This window comes from Mytilus edulis, chromosome 4, assembly GCF_963676685.1.
Source record: "Mytilus edulis chromosome 4, xbMytEdul2.2, whole genome shotgun sequence".
Lineage (NCBI taxonomy): Eukaryota > Metazoa > Mollusca > Bivalvia > Mytilida > Mytilidae > Mytilus > Mytilus edulis.
This window is the reverse complement of record NC_092347.1, coordinates 60,822,954-60,849,150: the sequence shown is the minus strand read 5'-3', so window position 1 is coordinate 60,849,150 and position 26,197 is coordinate 60,822,954. Positions and strand designations below refer to the sequence as shown.

The 26,197-nt window shown below is 31.5% G+C and overlaps 2 protein-coding genes across 2 annotated transcripts in view; one reads left to right on the top strand and one right to left on the bottom strand.

The window, feature by feature from the left end:
• Positions 1 to 8,865, top strand: part of LOC139521941 (NBAS subunit of NRZ tethering complex-like) — a 68,894-nt gene extending 60,029 nt beyond the window's left edge. The window contains exons 43-50 of the mRNA XM_071315757.1: positions 228 to 370; positions 1,918 to 2,001; positions 3,603 to 3,711; positions 4,685 to 4,771; positions 5,174 to 5,316; positions 6,256 to 6,382; positions 7,016 to 7,144; positions 8,538 to 8,865. Coding sequence (XP_071171858.1) covers positions 228 to 370; positions 1,918 to 2,001; positions 3,603 to 3,711; positions 4,685 to 4,771; positions 5,174 to 5,316; positions 6,256 to 6,382; positions 7,016 to 7,144; positions 8,538 to 8,825 — 1,110 coding nt within the window. The 3' untranslated portion in view covers positions 8,826 to 8,865. The remainder of the gene's footprint in view (positions 1 to 227; positions 371 to 1,917; positions 2,002 to 3,602; positions 3,712 to 4,684; positions 4,772 to 5,173; positions 5,317 to 6,255; positions 6,383 to 7,015; positions 7,145 to 8,537) is intronic.
• A 3,869-nt stretch (positions 8,866 to 12,734) lies between these two features.
• The window catches only part of LOC139521942 (A disintegrin and metalloproteinase with thrombospondin motifs 6-like), a 72,469-nt gene continuing 59,006 nt past the window's right edge, over positions 12,735 to 26,197 (bottom strand). The window contains exons 13-25 of the mRNA XM_071315759.1: positions 25,966 to 26,071; positions 24,552 to 24,679; positions 22,889 to 23,009; positions 22,343 to 22,584; positions 21,684 to 21,819; positions 21,030 to 21,156; positions 20,083 to 20,302; positions 19,592 to 19,738; positions 18,112 to 19,209; positions 17,565 to 17,735; positions 14,163 to 14,309; positions 13,459 to 13,609; positions 12,735 to 13,026 (exon numbers count right to left, since the gene is read on the bottom strand). Coding sequence (XP_071171860.1) covers positions 12,860 to 13,026; positions 13,459 to 13,609; positions 14,163 to 14,309; positions 17,565 to 17,735; positions 18,112 to 19,209; positions 19,592 to 19,738; positions 20,083 to 20,302; positions 21,030 to 21,156; positions 21,684 to 21,819; positions 22,343 to 22,584; positions 22,889 to 23,009; positions 24,552 to 24,679; positions 25,966 to 26,071 — 2,961 coding nt within the window. The 3' untranslated portion in view covers positions 12,735 to 12,859. The remainder of the gene's footprint in view (positions 13,027 to 13,458; positions 13,610 to 14,162; positions 14,310 to 17,564; positions 17,736 to 18,111; positions 19,210 to 19,591; positions 19,739 to 20,082; positions 20,303 to 21,029; positions 21,157 to 21,683; positions 21,820 to 22,342; positions 22,585 to 22,888; positions 23,010 to 24,551; positions 24,680 to 25,965; positions 26,072 to 26,197) is intronic.

Below are 26,197 nucleotides of genomic sequence, written 5' to 3'. Positions count from 1 at the left end.
CTTCCAAGGGCCATAAAGCAATGTGGTACCCTGGTGATTTTATTATAGAAAGTATAAGGGCCATGGTGTCATTTTTTTGTAAAACCAGGGTGCTATTTGAAAATTCTGCGGAGAACACTGGGACCCTTAATTCATCCTTTAACAGTTAAATGACAAAGTTTTACAGTGAGCTTGTTGCCTTTCTTTACAAACAATATCCATTTGTCTAATATGATTGAAATGTTTAGATGCAGAAGTTATACTGTGACATGATAGGGAATGGCTATACTGTGGAGCTCATAGAAGACATTATGGAAGTGTTTCCAGTGTCACCATGGACACCACATACAGCATTGAAGGAAGCTGTTGGTCACCTGATACAGTTACTAAGGTAAATATATCATCACCATGGACACCACATACAGCATTGAAGGAAGCTGTTGGTCATCTGATACAGTTACTAAGGTAAATATATCATCACCATGGACACCACATACAGCATTGAAGGAAACTGTTAGTCACATGATACAGTTACTAATGTAAATATATCATCACCATGGACACCACATACAGCATTGAAGGAAGCTGTTGGTCACATGATACAGTTACTAATGTAAATATATCATCACCATGGACACCACATACAGCATTGAAAGAAGCTGTTGGTCACATGATACAGTTACTAAGGTAAATATATCATCACCTTGGACACCACATACAGCATTGAAAGAAGCTGTTGGTCACATGATACAGTTACTAAGGTAAATATATCATCACCTTGGACACCACATACAGCATTAAAGGAAGCTGTTGGTCACATGATACAGTTACTAAGGTAAATATATCATCACCTTGGACACCACATACAGCATTGAAAGAAGCTGTTGGTCACATGATACAGTTACTAAGGTAAATATATCATCACCTTGGACACCACATACAGCATTGAAAGAAGCTGTTGGTCACATGATACAGTTACTAAGGTAAATATATCATCACCTTGGACACCACATATAGCATTGAAGGAAGCTGTTAGTCACATGATACAGTTACTAAGGTAAAATTACATCACCATGGACACCACATACAGCATTTAAGGAAGCTGTTGGTCACATGACACAGTTACTAAGGTAAATATATCATCACCATGGACACCACATACATCATTGAAGGAAGCTGTTAGTCACATGATACAGTTACTAAGGTAAATATATCATCACCATGGACACCACATACAGCATTAAAGGAAGCTGTTGGTCACATGATACAGTTACTAAGGTAAATAAATCATCACCATGGACACCACATACAGCATTGAAGGAAGCTGTTAGTCACATGATACAGTTACTAAGGTAAATATATCATCACCATGGACACCACATACAGCATTAAAGGAAGCTGTTGGTCACATGATACAGTTACTAAGGTAAATTTATCATCACCATGGACATCTCATACAGCATTAAAGGAAGCTGTTAGTCACATAATACGGTTACTAAGGTAAATATATCATCACCATGGACACCACATACAGCATTAAAGGAAGCTGTTGGTCACATGATACAGTTACTAAGGTATTTAAATATTTAATGAAGCAACATACAATATTCAAGGTATCTGTTAGTCACATACATTTTCTTATGTTAGAAAAGTGTTACTATGGATACCGCAGACATATCAAACAACAGCTGACTATTTGTACAGTATAGATTTGTATCACCATACATCTAAGTGGCAAAATTAATGGACAATTCAGTCACTTATATTAGAGAAAAATAGTGTTATCATGGACACCACAATCAATTTTTACAACTTAGTCAATAAGACAGCGCCCAAATGATACTAACATACTAAATTATCTACAATTGCTTAAATTGTATGGCGAAGTTTATTTAAAAACATTATTTGAATTAGTTGAAATGTGATTTTTAATTACAGAGACCCAGATGAATTGGACAAAAAACAGATTCTTGCCAGACTTGAGAAAGTTGTACTTAATGTTGAAGAGCATCAGAATCAAGGGTAAGGTTGTTACTTGCACTACTGAATTAGTGTCTTTACAGTACTGTTATTCGTGGTTTTCGTGTAAGACTTTATCCATGAATAAGTGTCCAAGTGATTTGGTACAGCTGAAAAAGGTTTTAAATTAAGAAATAATTCCTTCAAGTCATGCTCTATGCTCATTTTAACATGGGTAGGCATTATATTTGTTGATATTTTACACTGAGTGTTAGCCAGGTGTAAAATGTGGTCAAATGTAATGCCTACCCATGTTAAAATGAGCATAGAGCATGACACGAAGGAATTATTTCGATTCTAATAGGACAAATACAATATATTTATAAGTCGAAGCGTACGAAAATACCGTAAGAATAATTGGCTGTTCCCGTGTCCTCCCCGAGGAGTCTGTATATTACATTTCATTATTGATAAGTTAAAAAACTACAAGCAGGGCAAATATATGTTGTTTTATAAAAATATATAATAAAAGTTTATGTAAGCTGCTTTTAATGTTAATATTTAAAAGGATAGCAATGGAAATAACGTTTATATAAACAGTAAGTCCATGTGCATGTGTCAAATATATTTTTTGTGCTCATGAGTACCCAGCTTTGTTATCAAAGCGTAATAAGGACGTCATATTAGAATTAGCACTTCGGAAGCTGTCAAAAGATTTCAAGACGCCCTAAACATAACATTGTCCATATTTTGAGTTAGAGGCGATGAAGTTTTCTACAATTTTGATATAATTTGTCCCAAAAGTAGTACAACACACTGTAAAAGTTTCTTTGAGAAAGCACAGGTGAGATTTCATTTGTTTTCATTTATGTTCTTAAAGAAATGAACTACGAAATAATTGTGGTCTCGGACCAATTGCTCTAATTTTTCCTTTTTTTTTTTTGAGTTAACTAAAATCCACGAATTTAAAAACCCATGAAAATGTAAATGTTGCTCAAACGAAAATTGATACCCACGAATTAAAGTACTTTCACATTATGTTGCCCATTTTATTAGAACCAAAATGTTAATCTTGAAATAAAATTATATAAAATTGAATTCACAGGATCAAAATTTTGTTTTTTATCAATTAAAAATCTAAAAATGTACTATTTTAGATATTATTAGATAAGGACACCAACTATAAAATTGTACTGTGTATTCATTATCATTTGTAGGTCACTAATTTAATGGATTTTTAGGTAACACATGAACTTAGTTTTCAAGTATTCAACAAAATATGAATACAATGTACTGGTAATATAAAGAATATAACAAACCAAAGAAATCAAGTATCTTTGAAAATACAGTTTTTCCTCAATCCACAAAAACATTTACCCACAAAATATATGAAGTATGGAGTACATGTATAAAAAAATATTCATGATGCAACAATCCTGAAAAATACTGGGCAAAATGATATCAAAGTCATTCCTGGATTCATCTTTGAGTCAGTGGCTTAATATTTTTCAACTAACAGCTGTATTTAGAACCTCTTTTTATAGTGGATAAACATGACTTCTTTTGTCAAGTGAACAGCTAAAATTCACATATGCAACAGTTGGTTAAAGTGAGGAATTTTACTAGGAATTATTTAGTTATACATATGTCTTTTTATATTTCAGGGGTAACCTGGTTTCCTCAGAAGATGTTATGGTTTTATTGAGACCATTCTGTTCAGATGAAAGGGTAGCAGTCCAACCAAGACTGGATGTCTTACATATGGTTGAAAAGGTATTTTTTTAGCACAGTTAATTCTTAGGGGCATAATGTTTTTCGATCTATGCATCCGTTCTTTCCTCTGTCCATTTGTCCATCTGTCCTGCATCAGATTAAAGTTTTAATCAATATATTTGATTGTGAAGTTGAAGTCCAATCAACTTGAAACTTAGTACGCATATTCCCTATGATATATGATCTTTGTAATTTTAATGTTGAATAAGAGTTTTTACTTCAATTTCACAGTACACTAGACATAGAATGATAGTGCAGGTGGGGCATCCATGTACTATGGACACATTCTTATTTTTTTTATAAATTGAAGATGTAGGCAACATCAATGAAAACAGCTGTATTTGCTTGTGAAAATATTATAACCTACAGTAAACAGCTTCCTTGCTGTATTGTGAATAATAAAGAGATCGATTGATTATTGTTTCCTTAATATCTAGTTGCTAATACAAAACTATAATTTGGCATAAAAATTAGAAAGATCATATTATGGGGAACATGTGTACTAAGTTTCAAGTTGATTGGGCTTCAACTTCTTCAAAAACTACCTTGACCAAAAACTTTAACCTGAAGCGAACGGACGCACAGAGGGAAGAACGGAGGCAAAGACCAGAAAACATAATGCCCCTCTACTATCGTAGGTGGGGCATAAAAATATAAGCTAATATCTGCAAAAACTAGGCGATTAGCATAAATGTTTCTACACTAGTTTAGTTTAAACATTTTTTATTGTTCAAAAGAATAAATGGATCAAACAAAAGTTTTGCAAATTAGTAACATTTTCTCTAATGAATGCATAAATATACACATAACTAAACATACTGATTCTACACCTATGGATATAGGAAATTTTTTTGAAAGCTTTTCTTTATGGTAACAAGTATCGATGTGTTAGTAGGATATTTACCATTAGTCATTGTACATGTTCATGTCATCTCACCAAACATTCTATAAATGCCTTTTTTTCTGTCTCTAGAGTTTCCAGTTAAGTGAAGAAGATTTAGTTTTGTTGACATTATACAGAACTGAGGCTGTTGTCAAGGCAACATGGTCTGATATACAGGTATGTTATGAGGATTTTAAAGTGCATTTTCTCCATTTGTTGGCCTTGGGCTGTTTTCTGCTCATTGGTCGGGTTGTTGTCTCTGACATATTCCTTATTTCCATCCTCAATTTTATGTACTTGTTTATTATTTCCCCCACCACATTAGAGTCTTTTCATTTAGGTTGACAATGACCATCTTCAAATACATCTTTTATTGAAAAATATTTTTCTGAAAGAAAGCACATTTCAATAGATAAGTTTTTGCTTCATTTTGGGATATCATGCAACTGTAACTGATCAGTTAGTATGTAGTTTAATTTTTAAGTTTTTCTTTAAAATGAACAATCCGTAGATACTTTGAATTGTTGACGAAAAAAATCAACACAAGTTATAATAGACTTATCTATATTGATTTTGCAGCTCAAAGAAAGTGATATAAATACAGACAAGGCAAGACATCAGCTGTTTTTACAGTTATTGTCCAAGAGTGCAACTTACAATCATTTTAATTCAATTTGTGACTTACTACAACTATGGCCTCCACTTAAAGCTGCAAGTAGCAGGTAAGTGCAATAACATGCATTCAATATAATGCAACAATATAGCAAAGTCATGCCACATCTTTTGCAATCAAACTTTAACCCTAAATATGCATTTTGCACATCTCATCAGTGGTTCATTGAAAGGCATCTAATGATGGATGTCGAGCTGAACTTTTAAATAGGATAACTGGATTCCCTTGAAAAATAAAATATTATATTCAATATTCAACTACCTGAACCATACAGTTGCTTCTGAAAATTTTTGGAATATGATATATTCACTAAATATGTAGATTCAAACACTTGGGTCATAAAGATTAAGAGTCTTTTAAATTGATTTGGAATTTCTTATATCATTAATAACTTTAATTATGTTAAAGGTAATTTAAATTCCATTAAACAAAGAATGAATGACCATTGTTTGCAAGTTCAAAATGCAAATATACTTGAATAAAAAAAGTTGGACTTTTTCAAGAGTGTCTACAATATGGGCTGAAGACCACCCTATGTTGACATCTTAAAAAACAGAAGTGACAGAGCTGCAATATGAAAGATTTATATAAGTGCTCATATACATTGTGTACTGATGATTGAAAGAGGGAGACATCTAAATATTCCCAGAAATGAGAGATACTGCTCTGTATGTAATTCTGGTCAAATTGAAAATGAAAAACATTGTCTTTTACATTGTGAAAAATTCTCAACTAAAAGGGCCATAGTTTACCAAAAAGTTTCAAACATAATGGATAATCTTACAAAATTGAAAAAAATGGAAATATTTGTAATTTGTTATTGTAATCTCATCATTTTATTCTGTTCATACAATTTTAACAACACAACACAACATTTATAATATTTACTGTCTATAAATAAGTATAACTTTTTGGGTGTAAATCACCCTTGGCATTATTGATGTTATAAATTTTAAACTGAATACTGACTTTGATATATTTATTTCAGTGACCAAGAACAGAATGTTTGGGTAAACATATTTTGTGCTATGATAAACACCTCAGATTCTAAGACTGTATCATTAGTGGTTACAAAGTACAGAAGTATTTGTGATACTGTCAGTCTGGGTATTAAGGTATGTGTTTTATTTTATTAAATTATTTTAAAAGACAATCCTGCTGTAAAATACATTGTACTGATATTTCTATGAAGAAAAAGTGTCAAAAAAAGCTGTTTTGAAGTGGTTGAATTTGAAATGCTTAGGCATTTTTGTCATGCCAGTTTTTTTTATGGGTTTGCTTATTGTTGAAGGCAGTAAATTGCCCTACAGTTGCCCTTGGTCATATTGTCCCTGCAAGGGTTTAGAGCACAGATGTGGTATTACATCTGATTCCCGAAGTTCTTTGTTATCTTGATTTGTATATGGGTAAACTTCTGTTGTCTCTAATTAATACAATATGATGGAAGTAAATGTTTTATGTTATCAAAGAGAAATTGTAAAGATTTATGAATATATTACTGTCCATTTAAGTTAAAGGTATAGGATGTTCTAAAAGATATTATCAAAAAAGTCTTAACAAAAATATGATCTCCATCATAGTTTAAAAAAGGGGAGGACCTTAAGAATTGACAAAATCAAATGTTATCAACAAGTGGAAAACAACAATCTTATATTTATGACTCAGAATTTTAGACATTTCCATTTTACAGTTATGTTTTAATAGCTTCAAAAGAGTAGAAAATAGAAAAATGTGTAATTGTTTTTCAGTGTGTAAGATATGTGTATAACACGATGATAGAGAAGAAATACACAATAGAAGGAGTGAAGTTTGTGTTACTGTCCACACATAAGGACATGTTGTCGTCTGCAGTCACAGAATTGGCAGCTCTTGATGAGGTATGATGTTTTATTTTTATACAACACTTGTAAAAAATAAATTATAATTGGAAGAAACGATTCATACCTATCAACTATCAAGATTTAGGTGTGCATTACACAATTTAGACTATGTCCTTTGTGCAGCATAGTGATCATGAAAAAATTCCTGAAACAGGGTTTTGTAAAAATCTACACTAACAATTTACAAGTTTCCAATTTTGAATTTTCCTAAAGAAGACAATCATGATAATTGGCCGTTCAAAACTGGTCATTCCTGCAATCACAATTTTGTAATCTGATTGATGAAGTCATAGTAAACCAGCCAGGTTGAAGGCTTATTTTATCACATGCTTTTTGAAAAGTCTGCAAGAATGAAGGCAAAGTTGAAAAACCCCATTAAAAACCCTGTTTATTAGGGACTTCTATATATTCATATTTATTGATTCACTTATAGGGTCTTTGTATCTGAACTAAACACATTTATTTAAAAACCAGTTGTTGGCATGACACAGGTTATGTTCTTCTCATATATGTTATGATGGTATGATACTAAACCCCTAACGGGAAGGATTGTGCCTGATATTCATATGATGGAGACATAATCTTTCAATCAGTTTAATTAACGTCTGGAGCTGGCATGTCAGTTTACTGCTAGTAGTCTGTTGTTATTTATGTATAATTGTCATTTTGTTTATTTTCTTTGGTTAGATCTACTGACATCAGACTCGGGCTTCTCTTGAATTGAATTTTAAATGAATGTATTGTTAAGCGTTTACTTTTCTACATTGGCTAGAGGTATAGGGGGAGGGTTGAGATCTCATAAACATATTTAACCCCGCCGTATTTTGCGCCTGTTCCTAGTCAGGAGCCTCTGGCCTTTGTTAGTGTTGTATTAGTTTTAAGTTAAGTTTCTTTTGTACAATTTGGAGTTTAGTATGGCTTTCATTATTACTTAACTAGTAGATATATTTGTTAAGGGGCCAGCTGAAGAACGCCTCGGGGTGCGGGAATTTCTCGCTGCATTGATGACCTGTTGGTGACCTTCTGCTGTTGTCTGTTTTATGGTCAGGTTGTTGTCTCTTTGACACATTCCCCATTTCCAAACTGAATTTTATTGTAATGAATATTTTTACAGCTTATGTTGTTTATTGATTTCAAACATTCTTAAAAGAAATAAAGTAAATTCTTCAATTACTCCAGCTGTTGATACCGTTTTCAGTTGAAAACACGTATAAAATTTACCTGGCTAGATGTTCATGTGTATTCAACTTACGTGTAAAGATGCTAAGAAAAGAAAATGATACTAAACAATTTGGATAGCCACACAGACAAATAAACAAATTTATATAGTTAGCATTTTATTTGGCCTAATTCATGTGTGTATTTATTTAATATTTATGTTTAATTTTAGGCAAAAGATGATGAAGAGTTGTTTGATCTCCTGTTAAAGAGAACTCTTCTTCCACAAATTGTTTATACAGTTTATTACAAACCTGTGATTGATTATCTATTAGCCAATCAGAATGTGGATGAACAATCACATGACTATATGTTATTGAAAACAGTAGCCAACCAGCTCAATGACAATGGATTCAAAGCAGAGGCTGGTTCTTTAATGTTGCAGTCTAGATCAGCACATTCAATGCTTCAGACTTTTGGTTCTGCTTTGGGAGCTGTAGGGAAGTGGCTCAAACATTAACGTTGTATTAAGTTATGATCAATAAAAATGCTCAAGATTATTTTTTTCTTCAATTGTCTCTGAAAAAAATGCTCATTTAATGTGTCACCTCAAGGAAGTGATGAAAACAAGACTTATACTTGCTGTTTCTCGCATCATCAACAATTTTTATAGTTTGCAATGAGGTCAGTTTAAGGGGAACCATAATTTTTGGTATGCAGTTGTTTGAACACTGATACATATGATGTCCATGAAGATTATTTGGCCTTGCACCCTCAACCATGGTCCATTGACTTCTAAACTTGTGTGTTGTTCACATGTAGACATTTGTTATACAGTCAGTTTAAGATGAACCTCTAATGGAAAGTCATTGACCTGTGGTATGCTGTTAAATAGGCATAATGGCAAATATCAATTCCATGGAGATTTTCTGGCCCCATTCCTTTAATTAATATTCATAGACTTTCAAACTCTTGCATAGCATAGGTACATGTTTTTTTATTGGGTCAGTTTGATAGGAACCACTACTGTAAGTCAGTGATATTTGGTATACAGGGCAGTTGTATAATTAGCATTAGCATATCTCTTTCAATGCAGATTATTTGGTCCTGCATCTTGAGTCATAGTTATATTTACCACCTCAATGTTCTTGTGGTAATTGTTGCCAACAGTCCAGGAGGTCATATGTTCAAAGCCCTGCTGGGTCAAACCAAGCTCTTGAAAATTGTTATTTGCTGCATTTCTGATAAACAAGGGGAATTAAAAAATAAGAGCAAAGACTTAGGTCAGCACAGTCATTGATTAATGTCAAGTATTTCTCAGATACTATATAAGCACTGTATTTGGTGTATGGAATGATCACGACTTGTATTTCTCTGTCTAGCAATTTTCTTCTGACCTTGAAGAATGATTGTAAGATTTATGTCTGTCTGGGAATCCAGCAGGGTTTCTCCTCACTTGACCTCATGTCCATGGTTCATTGGTCAATGTTAATTTGTCATGGTTATATTTTGCCGGCATATACTATAAGGAATAGGTCAATTAAATTTGGTGTATGGAATGGTTGTATGGTTAACATGTTGTCTGGCAGGGTTCATATGACCTTTGCCTCATTTTATGGTTAATTGCACAATGTTCAGTACAGTTTTCATACACCTTTTTTTTTGCTGATTTTGGAGCGTGTACAATTTATTTTAATGCATCTGCATCATAATTGCTTCAGTAAGTTTTACAAGCATTATTTAAATTTCTCAAAAATAAATTTCTTTTCATGATTGAGGTGTTAGCCAAATGAATAATTTAGTTAAATGTACAAGTTATAGATATATGGTTCATAATTTTTGTTTACAAAATTATTTATGTAAACCAATACCAGTTATTTATAAGACATGTATTACCAAAATAAGACTTAGTAGTCATGATTTAGCTATAGAATGTGGTCGCTATTCTGCAATTCCAAGAAGTAATAGACTATGTAGATTTTGTAAAGACGACATTGAAGATGAGATGCATTTTACTTTGAAATGTCCTACTTATCAAGGTCTTAGATCTTATTTTATAAAACCATATTATTGGAGAAAACCTTCTATGTATAAATATATACAATTAATGAGTTCTAATAATCTTAAAGAATTATGTAATTTGGGTAAATTTATATTTCGTGCACAAAAATTAAGATCTAACATGATGTAATATGTTAAACACATTACCTTCTGCTATCTATGTATACTGTACATGTGTAGTTTATATGTTGTATGCCTATAGTTGTTATGACTTTGGTAAATAAAGATATATATTTGATGATACTGGCATGTAAAAAGCAAGAAAGAAAAAAAAATCAATAAATTCAAATTTTTATTTCATTTTTTATAAGACGGAACACTTGGAAGCATACAACATGATACATATCACTGACTTACAAGCTTGTATAAAATAATGAGTCGAGTATGTTAACATGAGGTATAAATGTACAAAAAAACATGTAAATATATTATGACAAATATAGGGTTATAAATAGGAATGACGCAACCAATGAATTTTGAAATACATGAGATACTTTCTAAAAAAAATGGAGTGGTTTGTGATTCAAAATACTGTTGTATTTCCAACAGGATTAGAATATATATAATATCCACATTTTATCCTTAAAACTGGCAATTTTTGTTTATGGTACAAAAGACACTAAAGAAAGTTTTCAAATATTTAAAATTTATATTAGAACAAAATGTGTATTTACAATCAGGGCTCTCTTAAGAATAAGGTTCTACCATGTCTTTCAAGAAAATGTACATGCACAGTGATGATGATAATGCACCTGTTATAATTCATACCAATTCATGCATTGACTGTCTTCAAAAATATCTTATTAAACTGGCCTATTTTATTTCGGTTGTCAATAACAATCACTTATAACAAATAATAAGAAGCAAATAATAAGACAAACATTTTCCAATATGATGTGAATAGACCACTTTCGAGTTCATCCGTCACCGGAAAAAAATCGTCAATTATACACGCCTTTATGACGTCATTTACCAGATCGAGGGGCTCGCCTGTATCCCTGCACTATTTACATTCATCAAGCGTCTTAGTGATCGTCACTGTGTAGGATAAACTAGAAATAATGGTTGTTCTGTAGGTACTTAATGACAATTCCCTAATGACAGCAGTGCTGGTTGTCAATTTTGAGAATTCAATTTGCCGAATAATTCGTACAATATAGAAATATAGTTTTCCAACCACTCGCTCAACATTGGAATGGAAGTGACGACGCCCCTAAACGCACAAATGACGGTGATAAAGGCGTGTATAATTGAGGAGTTTTTTCCGGTGACGGATGAACTCGAAAGTGGTCTATTGGTGTTATTTCTTTGAATTCCTAAAGATTATACTCATCTGGAATAAACCAAATAACTAATTGAAAAATCCCTTCCAATTGAATTAAAAAATCAACCTGCAACTCTTCAACAAAATTGCATTGCAATCTATAAACCACATATGTGCTACTTCATTTACAGACACTCTCACTACTTTCAAAGAGGTGCAAAAGGTCATACTTATGCCCTTATGTCATAACTTTTGTTTTATAATATTGGACAATTAATGATATCAATGATTTACACAACATGACCATGATCATCGTACTTACAAAGTCCGCAAAAAACTTTTAATGAAACAAGATGACACTCTTCATAAAAAAGGTAAAAATGGTGCTGAAAAAGATTAACCAATTCTTGCTCTATTTGTGAGACCTTTTGCAATGGGCATATAGGACGAAACCGTATTATGTTGAATAATGCTATCTCTAAAAGGAAATTGTTTTCGTCAAAACACACATTTTCCTCAGAAATCCATGCTCTGAGGATAAACCTTATTTATATTTACCAGCAATGACTTAAATGTTTCAAAACAATATATATATTAGAGCCAGCTGAACATGCCTTCGTCATTTTATGGTTATAATATAATTTTGTTTCATACATAAGAAGGTTTGTGATTAAGACACACTTTCATCCTAAATTATTTCATCACTTTTATTTCATAATAAATTTTTGAACAAATGAAAATATGTAATGATTATATAAATATGGTTACCGTAATTTAAAAAAATGCTTAAATGATATTTATTTACATATAAATATTTGTTGGATGTAGAAAATGGAATTATCACTTCTGTTTTTTATTCAAATAACTTATTTTTTTGTACTGGTATTCAACAGTATCATACTTATTACTAATGCCCAACTTATCCACCCTATTCCAATATAACTTTTCATATCAAACTAGCAATATCACCATGACAAGTTTACAACTTTTCATCACAAGAAAAATACACATTGACAAATAATTTGCCATACAATGAACTTGCAGTAAACAAACCTGCTTCGTTAAAAGAGTATAAATGGCTTACATTATTAAGCAAACATTTCTATGATTTACTCTCTACAAGAGATAAAGCTTTCCTCACAGTTCATGATATATCTCTATAAAAACCAATACAATCCCCTAACTGTAACTTTGCCTTTTTACATTGGACAAATAAAAGTTCACCGGTATTATCTCTCTAGGTCACCTTTTGGACGATTTTCTCTCCATTTTCTTTCTTCACAGGTTTTGCAACATTTGACCTTGACAAACATTTTGTTACAATGTCCCATACGCCGTAAAGCCCGACATACTTTATAACTCATTACATTACTGTCACAAGTGTGTTTCTTTAGCTCTGAAAGATGAAAAAAAAACATGTATACTAACTTGTAGTTATTTTTACTACCTTTATTTACAGGAATTGATTATTTTTGTCAATACAGCTATTCAAGAAGCATTATCTTAAAATCATTTTTTTTGTCATAAAACAATCACTGAAACTATCTTATCTATTATTGACTGTTCATGTTTTGCAGTATTGAATGATTTAAGCAGATACTGTAAATCAACTTATTCGCGGATACATTATTTCACGTTTCACCTTTTCTTGAACACTTCGTGGCTATTAAATTTCACGATTTCCTGATTTACATGATGAAGTTTTATAAGGAAAGATCCAAGGTGTACATATTCACGAAGATTTATATTCGCGTTATTTTTCTACTCGCGAAAATAAATCGCTTACGAAAAATAAGTTGGTTTACAGTATTCAGTAATAAATTAGTACCTCTATCTTGATTAGGACAGGCATCTGTATTACAGTCTTGAGATTCTGCTGGTTTAAGAGGTTCTGGACAACCAACAGCAATTCTTTGTGATGTCATATTTACACATTCAACCAACCGTATCTGCTGACCACCATTACATGTTTGTGAACACTGAAAATAAAAATAATTCCAATAAAATGAGCCCAATTTCAAGAAAATGTGTTTTTATGACCCTGTCATAGCCGATAGGTTTGAGGTTTACGCTTGTCCCTCAGTCTGTGCGAACATCCCAAAATTCTGTCCTCTAACTTTAGTTTACCTCAACCAAATTTAATCAAAAAACTTATACAAAATGATTATTACCACAAAACTCAGATCAAGTTTGGCTGGTGTCACATCTACCATCCTGGAATTATGCCTCTTTTACAACTTTGTTTGAAAGCAGGGGCGTCATCTATGTCCCGTGGACACATCCTATTATTGATGCACATAAAAAACATAGGCTTACCACAATTAAAATATTTCTTACCAGTTATGTAAAGGGAGATAATATGTAATCATTTAAAGGGAGATAATATGTCTAATAATATAAGAGGTAGGTATGTTTGTCTTTTTCTTTTGGCCATGGTGATATACCATATGTTTTTCAACACTTTTTTATAGCTCAAAATTTTACCTGAACTCTCAATATATTAAAAGGTGTAAGTATTGTTTGATATTTTACCTTGCTCCACTGGCCTTGGATCCATGCAAGGCATGCTGGGACTTTACAGTTTTGTAGGTCTGTTGGTCTTTGATCTGGATCACACTGATGTTTATCAGGACAGGTTACAGTTCTCTTCTGTACAGCATAGCCACAAGTAGAAGAGCACTAAAAGGGTAAAGAATAATTATTGTGACTATTGCTGACTCAAATAGCTAATTTTGGCTATGCATGATGCTGTTTTTGATATTTTACAATGTTTAAAAGTGCATTAAATATTCTTGAAATAATACAATATGCATCAGTTACAATAAATGTTAAATTATTTGAATATATAGCATATAATTTGGTTTATAATTGTTTCGACAGCTGCATTTTATTGCTCGTTTGAGAAGTTCTTCTCTTAATGATCCATAACGACTTTCGGGTGATTGTTTTTGTTTCTGTGTCTCATCGAGAATTTTATAGCTTAGCAGTCAGATAGCGGTCAGACCATAGGCGTTAAAATAATCATTATTGAAATTATTTTGATAGATAACGCTGTCTTCTTTTGATCAGTTTCGTTAGCAGTTCTTGTCTTACCAAAAATAATATTCTGGAATTAATACAACACTTTTAATATATATGCAAAGTTTAGTTTTTAACTTTGAATGTTTTTTACGGATTACTTAACATTATGGCTTCTCGGAGAAAAAGGAAATCTACAAGTCGGTTTTCTCCGGATTCCATTGAAATCAGCAGACAAGAAAGTGACTGTTCGTCTTTGACAGTTAAGAAGTTCAAGGAAGAACTGACAAATATTGGAATAAACATTACTTCAAAATTAAGTAAAACAGTGTTACAACAAATTTATTTTGATAATCTCAAATCAGTTTCCGAACCTGAACAATTGTCAAATGAAGACCAGGAAGTCTCGCCAACTTTACCTGATGTCACCAGTAATTCGTCTAATGAGCTTCCACTTTTGATTGGAAATTTAACAGAAGTTGTTATAGGATTAAGGGATTCAATGAATTATAACACCAATAGGAATAATTCTAATACTTCTTTAAAGATTGATTGGTTGATTGTTGTTTGTTTCAAGCCATCAGGCATAAAAGAATAAGAAACTTCAATATGTTGTGTTTTGAATACTATTGATGGTCTTTTGATCGTTTTTTGTTTGTATATGTCATATGAGTTGGATTATTCCTTTGGTACCTTTGGCCTCTGGTTTTCAATATTTCTCATATATTTGTAGTTGTAAAGAAATAAATGTATTTTTCATATCAGATACAAAGTCATTATATTTAATGACTGTTATAACAGTGTTCTCCCCAGTATTTTTTGAAGGCGCAAAATTCAAGGGCCCGTAACTCTTTTTTTTTTTAGATTGAACTTGTGTGATTTGAAGCAATCAGTTATAAATCATGACATGCTATATGAATAATAATGTTTTGTGTTATGTGTTTAATAATGCAGAGTATAAAGTACAAGAATGTATATGAAATAAAATGATTTTAAACACAAAAGTTATTCATATTCAGTCAATTTTAAAAGAAGTCAAAATATAAATATTCATCTCTATACTCTCTGCTCCTTCTAGGGATTGTATTGATTCAAGATAATGATATTTTGTTGGACAGTCTGTTCCTCAATTTTGTCTTTATCCTCTTTTAATAGGGTTGAAAACCCCCTCTTACAACAAATGTACAATAACTTTTGCTTATACCCCCTTTAACATCTATAAGCCATGAAAAAATCAGTCAGCCATTTCATTGAAACCAGAGACAGGTGCTTGCTGTTATCACTTGCTAAAAATTTAGCTCGGTTGGTAGGAGAACCAATGACATCTGCTTATACTGACAGTGTAGAGGAAGGTGTATTCTTTTATTAGAAGTCATTTGGTTGAGAAAAAAAATCTACTTCCATCATCTGCCTTTAGCTTAGAAGTCAACCCTTTGTAATTATCAGAGAACATGTTCATTCAGAATTAATAAAATCGGTTACGGTTAAGATAATTGGTATACAACTTTTTATAACAAAAATGTTTTAATGAACAGCTGACTATAGTTTCCGCAGTTTGACATTACTCCCTTCCGTGTGTATTATTCCTAAAACCTATCTTTGGCAGGTAGATATAAACGAAACTTTACAAATTCATTAAAGTTAAAAGCATTGAAATTATTTACTAGTGACATTATACAGAAGCTGCATTGAATCCGTACCCGCCATGTTGATTGTCACATACTGGTATTTCCCGACGCACAGATTTACGATTGATGTTCAATGATCATTTTATTTCTAAAAACACGAGTTTGAGACGAATTAACCTTGCAAGCAACTTTTTTTTTCACTTTCTATTAAAATAAATAACTCCAGTCTCCTAGTTATCTTTAATCAAAGTTTATTTAATATTTTTCATTCTCAAATACTCTCATTCATAATTTTCATCGTAAATATCTTTATCCATGTGTATTCAAATTTATCAAGTGTAATCAGCGCGTTCATTGGTCATGTTAAAATAGATTCTTCTTCTCGACCAATGAAAAAATCTGTTATGTAAATGGTCAAGTGATCACACACACAATGCGAAAATACAATGTATTTGCGGTCTCCTAGTTATCTTTAATCAAAGTTTATTTAATATTTTTCATTCTCAAATACTCTCATTCATAATTTTCATCGTAAATATCTTTATCCATGTGTATTCAAATTTATCAAGTGTAATCAGCGCGTTCATTGGTCATGTTAAAATAGATTCTTCTTCTCGACCAATGAAAAAATCTGTTATGTAAATGGTCAAGTGATCACACACACAATGCGAAAATACAATGTATTTGCGGTCTCCTAGTTATCTTTAATCAAAGTTTATTTAATATTTTTCATTCTCAAATACTCTCATTCATAATTTTCATCGTAAATATCTTTATCCATGTGTATTCAAATTTATCAAGTGTAATCAGCGCGTTCATTGGTCATGTTAAAATAGATTCTTCTTCTCGACCAATGAAAAAATCTGTTATGTAAATGGTCAAGTGATCACACACACAATGCGAAAATACAATGTATTTGCGATTTATTTCTTTAATTTCTGCGCTGAAGTTTTTATTTGTTTTAATTTTATTCTACACATATCTATCTTTTTAATAATCATTTACGCTATTACTTGGTAACATAGTCCGATAAGGCTGAGATAAGCGTGGCTCAGGTAAATCTTGTTCAGTAACAGTTATTGCGTAACACTGACTGACCTCTCAGCGGTGATCAGCAACTTGTCAATTTTAACCAATATTTATAATGAAAATGTGAAAATTAACACGCTGTGGGATCAAGTATTAAGGGACAACGGCCAATTAATACACTGCGGGATCTACGAAAATATTATGAAGCGTCATATCGGCCTGGGGAGAACACTGTAATAATAGTATCAAAAATGCTAACCTGATTCCATGGTGAAGTTTTCCAATCTCTACATTTTTCTATGATACAAGATTTGATGGCTGTTGGTTTGGTTAAAATGTCACATTCTTCTTCATCTTTTATATCACCTGACGTCTCATTCTTACACCACACCTGGCGTGTTTGTACTCCATATCCACAAAGACGAGAACACTGATTTAAAAAAAAAATACAACTAAATTCAAAATTGAACACATGCAGAAAATGATACATCAATGGGATAATTTAAAAATTAATCATACAAGGAAACTTATTAGTATTAGAATTACGTAATGGCACACCTGTGCATCAAAGGTGAGCATCACAATCAAAAGCACAAAGGAATTATTTACCTGAAAAACTGTAAAAAAGTTTTAACAAAGAATATAAAACTTTATAATTCCTTATGTTCCTCACTTCTTCCCATTTGATCTCTTGTGAAGAGTTGTCTTATTTTTAATCATAAAGTGACCATATCTTTTTTTTCCTATTATTTAACAATTTTATTTACTTGCAAATATCTTACAAACATATCTAACAATTTTCTCACCTCAGTCCAGCCATCTACTGTCCATTTCAGGTCGTCTTCCCCATTACTATTTGTAAGTATATGTAAATTATCTAAAAGACTGTCCACACTGATAAGGTCAGGTAAAGGTCTTCTCATTCCATCTGGTATCCTTCCTGGTCCAAGTTCTTTTATATCAACCTTGACCTCTGTCTGACCTATATTTTCTATCCCTTGAATTTGATGTTTATGTTGATGTTTATCATTCCCCGTCTGACTCTGAATATCTACAATATCCTCGTCCACAGCTTGTGGGATCGTTATATTTGTTTTTTTATCATCACCGCCTTCTTTGATTGAAATTGTTAATTCTTGTGTTTTATTGGCAGTAGTATCTATAACATTAGTACCATTACTAGTTTTGTTATTATGGAGGCCCTTATTGGAATCAGATTTAGAAACATTATTTTCATGTTCATCATGACCAAGCTCCATCACATTGTACATGTCAGGAACATCTTCCAGGTCTTCCTTTATATTTTTGTCATCAGTCGACATTTGACTGACCTCAGACTTGGCTATATCAGTTTTATTTTGTAGCTCATTATTACTTTGAATTGATTCAGATTGTAGACTAAAGTCCTTGGGTCCAGAAATATGCATTTCAGAAAAAATATTGTCCAGGTTTCTTTCCATTCCATTTTCAAATCCACCTTCATGTATTTCTACTATTTTCCCATTGCCAAGATTCACTTCTTCTAATTTAGCATCACCATCATTATTATTCAATAAATCTTCTTGTGTATTGCTTTCTAAAATAGTATCTTTTTTGTTTAATTTTTCGTTTGATTTTGATAATCCATTTGAATTTGAAACTTCTTTAGTATCTGGTAAATATTCATGTATATCAAATAAATCAGCTGCCGCCATTTCTTTTCTTGTTGTCGTGGGAACAGAAGTTGGTGTTGTGGTAGCTGATGTAGTGGTTATCTTGGTAGTTGTTGAAACAGTTGTTGTGGTTGGACAAGTGTGAGTATTACAAGGCTCCTGATTGGGTGGCTCAAGGTCAAGATCACAAAACTGGCTACTAACACAAGATACTTTTCTAACTCTTGTTCCACTATCACATTCGCTTGAACACTAAAATATAGAAAAAGTTTAAACAATTCATAAATAGAAATGTCAAGATCACAACATATTTTGTGTTTATAATCAGTTTACATTTCTTAATAACAATGAACTTTTCAATTATATATTTCAATTTTTAAGATATATTGACTAATGTTTAACAGACTAATGGCTATTTCGGGGCCTAACTGATGGAGGAAGCCAAATTGCCCAGAGAGACCAACTTTCATCAGAAAAAAATCATAATCTTAGTCAATTAAGATAGGAATAGAATCCGGCCTGGCGCAATATTCAAACCCACAACTTAAGTGTTGACAGAGCAGTTAGAAAACACTGTGCCTGTGAGTTAAAATGGAAACAAAAAAATTATACAAGTGTTTTGAATTGTACTTACAATTCCCCATTCCTCTGTGACCCAGTATCCGCATGAAACATTGCTACACTTGGACCAGGAGGAAGGCATGGATGCAGAATCACATCCAATAGATAGATCTATACAGGTCACAGTTCTGGTTCTTATACCACACACATTTTCAGCACACTGCAAAATTAAGGGAGTGGTATAAGATTATTTCCAGCAACGTTTTATTTTAAGTAAACAAAAGAAAATAAAAAGCAAATATTTTCTTCACTCAATGTCTTTGATATATCATTCTTTATTAAATCATAAATAGAATGTGAATCTAAAATCTAAGACAAAAATTTGAATTAATCTCAAGTATTTCTAATCACTGAAAAACTGATATTTTTGGAAATTTAATTTTGAGTTATGCCACTTTGTACCAACTTTAAAATTTTATGTTCTTTGGCAACATTATCAATACACTCGCTATTCAATATATGAACTACTTGAAGTGTCATGGAAAAATTACAAAAGTTACTTACAGAAGACCAATCAGTAGTAACCCATTCACTGGTCCCGGGACAGGGAACTTTTTCCCTACACCTCTCTGCCTCAGCTGGTTTTTCTAGTTCCTCACACGCAGTATCTTCTAGGGCTATTTGTTCATCTTTCCCAAGACTCCTCACACATATTACAGTACGACGATGGATACCATCATTACCACATGTGACAGAACAATGCTGCCATGGTCCTGTCCACCATCTTAAAAAAAAACATTCCTTGATTTTAATTGAGTAAAAACATTCCTTGAGGTACCGTAAATTAAGAAGTTATTGCTTGCATTTATTATTGCAATTTTGTCAATAAGACTAAAATGCGATTTTTATTTTTGTGATATTGAGGAAAATCCTGTTTTATTTATATAAAAAATTGAAAAAAAGTTCTTTGTATAAATAAATGATTTACTGCAAATGAAATAAACTTCTACCCAGTTAGCTTTTATCATGCTATTAAATTGTTTTCAAGTTGAACTGCCTTTTTATATAAATTCAATCGATATTGTTCTCTGCAGAGTTCAAACAATGAGAACAGTTGCAATGATTAATTTCATGTTATAAGTTAGAGGCTGACTGATATTTGCAGAAATTTAATTTTGAGTTATGGCACTTTGTACCAGCAGTGAAATTTATTTTCTTTGACAATGCTATCTATGCACTGATTATTCAATATGGAAGTGTCATGAAATAGTTTCAAAGGGAGATAAATCAATAATTGTGGATTCATTATTATTCATGAAATTCCTGATTTTCATGGATTTAGTTGGTATACCAGTAGGTAAACCACATATTTAGATGTTCTACAAATTTCCATTTTTTTAACAGACTAATATGCAAATAAAAAAACATAAATTCAAATATCCTCTAAAATATCCTAAAATTTGTACCCATGAAAAATAAATCAATACACTGTAGATCAAAGAGAAAATTACCTTGCTGGGCAGAGATGTGCATTACACACTCTTTGTTTATCATCAGGATTAGATGTTGAGTTACAATAAATATCATCTACAATTCCTGCCTCTTTCTCCACACAAATAACTTCCGATCTCTGTGTACCTAAAATAACATACAATTCCCTGTACTTAAATCGTTTACCCAACATCTAAATCCTTTTATTCATGAGGTTAAGCAAGCAACAAATAATTAATTTTCTTTTTCAAATCTATATCATATTGAGCTCCTTTAAAACTAAAGCTGTAATAATATATATGATATAGATGCTCCACTTAAACATATATCCAATACCATATATTATTTGCCTTATATCATATTATTTTTAAGACATATCCTGTCTCATATGCAGTTGCAAGCACTTGAAGTGTAGACAGCTTATGCCTCCACCCCTTTTATTAAAAAATAAATATTTTTTTACCATGAATTTGTCCATTTTTTCCCACTGATTAAGCCACTTCTTTTTTAGTCTTTATAATAAATTATATATATATATAGGTTTTATTAAAAAAAAATATATTTTTTTACCATGAATTTGTCCATTTTTTCCCACTGATTAAGCCACTTCTTTTTTAGTCTTTATAATAAATTATATATATATATAGGTTTTCCTAAACAATAACAAAACATACCTCCTCCACAAGAAGATGTACAATGTGTCCAATCTTGATACTGCCATGTAAAGTCAGGTGGTCTCGTATCGGTAAAGTTCTCTTTTGGTACAGTATATTCAAATCTAACACCAGGATTTCTTCCCTGGAGCAATAGCTGTAATGAAAAAGAATCCTTCCAATGTCTAGTTCAGTAACAACCACTTTTATATTAGAACAAAATCTCTTAAAAAATTTAGTTTTTTTTCCATCTATATTATGTTACAATAGAAAATTCATAATTTGGTAGATTGACTGTTAAAACCTTATTAAATTTTCAAATCCCAGGTGGTTTTTTTTTTTATCCCCAGAAAAACTTCTCCTGTAAGAAGAAATTTTAACAATATCAAGGACACCATAAAATGCAGCATCCCATGGTAGATTGCTATCAATTAACCTTGACCTATACTTTAAATTTCTGAATGCTTTTAATCGAATATCATTGGTCTAAGTAAGGTAATAATTCAATGATGCTGTTGGCCTTTTTTTCACTCCAGTAATGTGTTAGGTATATACATACTAAACTATGAACCAATGATGAACAAACATGTCTATACTTTCTGAAGATTTGTTGAGGGAATAGAAAAACCATCAACCGAATAAAATCAAATAAAACAGGATAATTAATATAACTATCTCACCATTATATGTAATGGTTCTTTCAATGGTCCAGCAGCTTTGAACATCTCCTTGTTTCTATGTCTTTGATATGTTAAAATGGTCCCAGCAATTTCATAGTCCCCACTCCACTGTATAAACCAATTACCATTCAGATAATATTCTCCTTTATCATTCTGCACTGCTAAATAGTTGTTAGCTTCCGCCACTTCTTCTACCAAAAGGTTACGTGCATTCTTTGGTATTATAGCAGCTTCTACATAACCTGTTGTAAGAAAAGAGAACATTGAAAATTATTTGATAACTGTGGTACTCCCACTGGAATTAATGTGAGTGTTGTTTTAGACAAGAACTCACATTAATTGTCATATTCATTTTAAAATTGGCTAAAACCTTTTATATAAACTTTATAATAATTTAGCATGTCCAATTTTTACTTATTTTCATCAATCTGGTTTAGTTTTATTATTATATTGCATTGCATCTAGATAGTAGACTTCAACTGTGTTTTAATACATAGTTTATTATAATGAATTATTGCATTTTAGTAAAATGAATGACATTTTTACCTAAACCCTGAGTTTCGTTATATTGGTCCTTAATAGTTTCACATGTAGTCCCGTCCCCTCTACACACACCACAATGGTCCTCTTTAGCATTGGAATTAATCACATAATCACAACCAACATGCTGAAAAAAAAACATATTCTTGGAATCAATCACATAATCACATCCTACATGATGAAATAAAACATGATCATTGGAATTGATCACATAATCACAACCAACATGCTGAAAATAAATCATGATCCTTGGAATTAATCACATTATCACAACCAACATGCTGAAAATAAATCATGATCCTTGGAATTTATCACATAATCAAAAGCAACATGCTGAAAATAAATCATGATCCTTGGAATTAATCACATAATCACAACCAACATGCTGAAAATAAATCATGATCCTTGGTATTAATCATATATGTTGTCCACCTGATGTTATGGAAATGTTTGAGGGAATATATTATAATTTTTTTAATTTAAAGACTTGGGTTTTTTTCAGCAAAATTTATGAATAAACTCAATATAGGTTGGCTAACTGTCTATGAAGTACTACAGATTTGGTTTAAATTCAAAAATTGTTACCATCTTTATAACTTTTTTTCCATTATGAAGTTATTGTAAGATTTTTACTATTCACGATCGTTTACATTTTATATTAAAATACATTTTAAAAATAAAAATAGACCATTTTCTAATATTTGTAAAGAAACAATCTGCCCTATCCAGCTATGTGTGTCTTTGATCTATATTTATATATTCTATATCTTTATGTTATCTATGTAGAGTGACATTCTGAATTAAAATGGTGTAAGTACCGACTTCTACTAACACCAGGGGGTCTCTTGAATAAATTGAAGTTAGGTAATTGAATGAACACTCCAGTGTATTAGATTCATCATGCAATTGTGTGTAGATATTTGGTGATGAATTACCATTATCATAATCTAATGTTCTTGTAGTAGAATAACCTTGAACATGGCATATATCAGCTAACAATATACAAACTTATTACCACATAGAAATAGATATTTCAATTATATACCATTGCCAACTGCATCACTGTAACTAATCATAAACTTTTGAAACATATTGATGCATATCTTAATGCATTTTGTTATTTGGAGAATTATATTTTATAGGCAGATCTTTCTGATAAGTTTATTCAGTACTTTCATAAAGATTTGGGACAATGTAAATAATATGGCATATTATATAGACATCCCTCTGTTGTTGAGGATTGCATGTTGCTCTTTAGATGTCTTTTGGTTGTTTTTGTCTATAGTTTTTATATTATTTCAAGCAAAGACTGAAAATTAAAAATATATTCAACTTTGCTATGTGTTCTGGTATTCTGAGAAATAGACTTTATTAAATTGCAGAATTGAATTTTTTACTTTTGATTTTGGTTTAGACTAGTACAATTTAGAGCTTCATAGTTTGGCCATCTGTCTATTGTTGGATGTTACCTTCTTATTGTCTTATGCTTAGTTTTTTTGTCATGGTTTTTTTATATAGCCCCATATCCCCCTTTTCTTCATTTTTACTGATACAACTAGTTTGGTTTCTGTGATTTCATTGTGCATATGTAAAATTTTCAAACATTAATCAACCATTCATATAATATTCTTGGTTTCTGTGAGTACACATATTTATATGTAAAACTTACCATACATTTCCCACTTATACACATATTCTTTTTTCCAGGGGTACATGGTGTTCCATCAACAACTGTATCTCTCAACATCACAGAGAAGAATTTATCTTTGGGTTTACAATGTAACTGGCAAGGGGTATCTGTAAAATATCATAAATTTCTTGTATCTTTTGCATCAAATGCATTCAATTATACCTGACAAGCAAAACAAAAATACCTTTTCAGTTTCTTAATGAGGGAAAGAAAATACTATATCACAATGTCAGAAGCTATCAAAATCCATCTAGAACTTGTCAGGATTTTTTTACAATTTTTACAGCTTCAAGCTATCAAGAACCCAAATGAAACTTGTCAAGATTTTTTCAATTTCCTCCTCTTTTATCTTGAATTATCATATATCAAATTAAAAAAAAAAAAAATTCAATTATAGGTGCCAAAAGAGATATGAAATAAAATAAAGTGATTTTTTTTTTCTTCTCTATCTCAAAATTTCTCACCTAACAACTATATATATAAAGATCTTACAGTGACTAATGTCATATTATACGGATGTCAAAATAAGTAATATGTTAAAAACTAACTTTAAATAGACTGCATGTTTTAATGATGTTTTGTTTAAAGTTTCAGTAACCACAAGAAAAGAATGTCCATCATTAAAGCTCTTGCAATCCTTGCCACACATTTCAAAATCACTCTCAGAGTCTCTCTGCTGTCAACAATTTCTAAGTCAAGGCTATTCTTGCTATTATTATTTATTTTCTTAAAGTGGTCAGTGGTAACATGAGAATTTGGTGTTGTGACAATATTTTAGATTAGGCAGAAGTTTCAATTCCTATAATCTAGTTAAACCTTTTCATATTCTGAACATGCCTGAACCAAGTCCAGTGTTGTTGTTTATTTTTGCCTTGATACTAATATCTGTACATCTTCTAGTCAATAATTATATGATATCATCTCAACAAGATTGACTTTCTCGCTAGAGCCGGTACAGAGAAAGTGAGAAAAGCAATCGAGTTGAGATGACCATTGATAATCTGTTCATTGCTATTCTACCTATGACAAGATTGTCAATTCCTTGACAACAGCATTTGCCCCCTTAGTTTCTAGGGATAATTCTATTCTTAGTCTACTGAGCTGAGAAAAGAAATTATCAGTCAGTAAGATCAAAGGAAAATTTTGGTAAAATAGTGATAATGTAATTTACCTCATTGGTTACCATTCTTGACAAACAATTAACAGATCACTTAACAGTTTTGTCTTATTCTCACTATCAAACAACACTGACCCTGAACTGTTTACTTTCTTGTAATGACGTCTATGGATAGAGAGGGTTGAATCTTTGCAAATTCTGCAAATCTCTATATTTCTTAGATCTTTTTTATATAAACAGAACTTTACAATGTCACATTAAATAACATAATCTTACTTGGTGTGGGTACAGCCTCCCATTCATAAAGTCCATTCTTATATGGAATGTAATTAAATTCTTCACACTGTACATGGAGGAAACTGGGAACATTTTCAGGACATGGCTGAAATAAAATTTTATAAATAAAAATATTGCTAATAATATTGAATTAACAGTTTTTTTAGTTTTCTTAAAATGTTGCTACTGTGTTGCTCTCACTCTCACTTTGAATTGAATAAAAAGCTAAAAG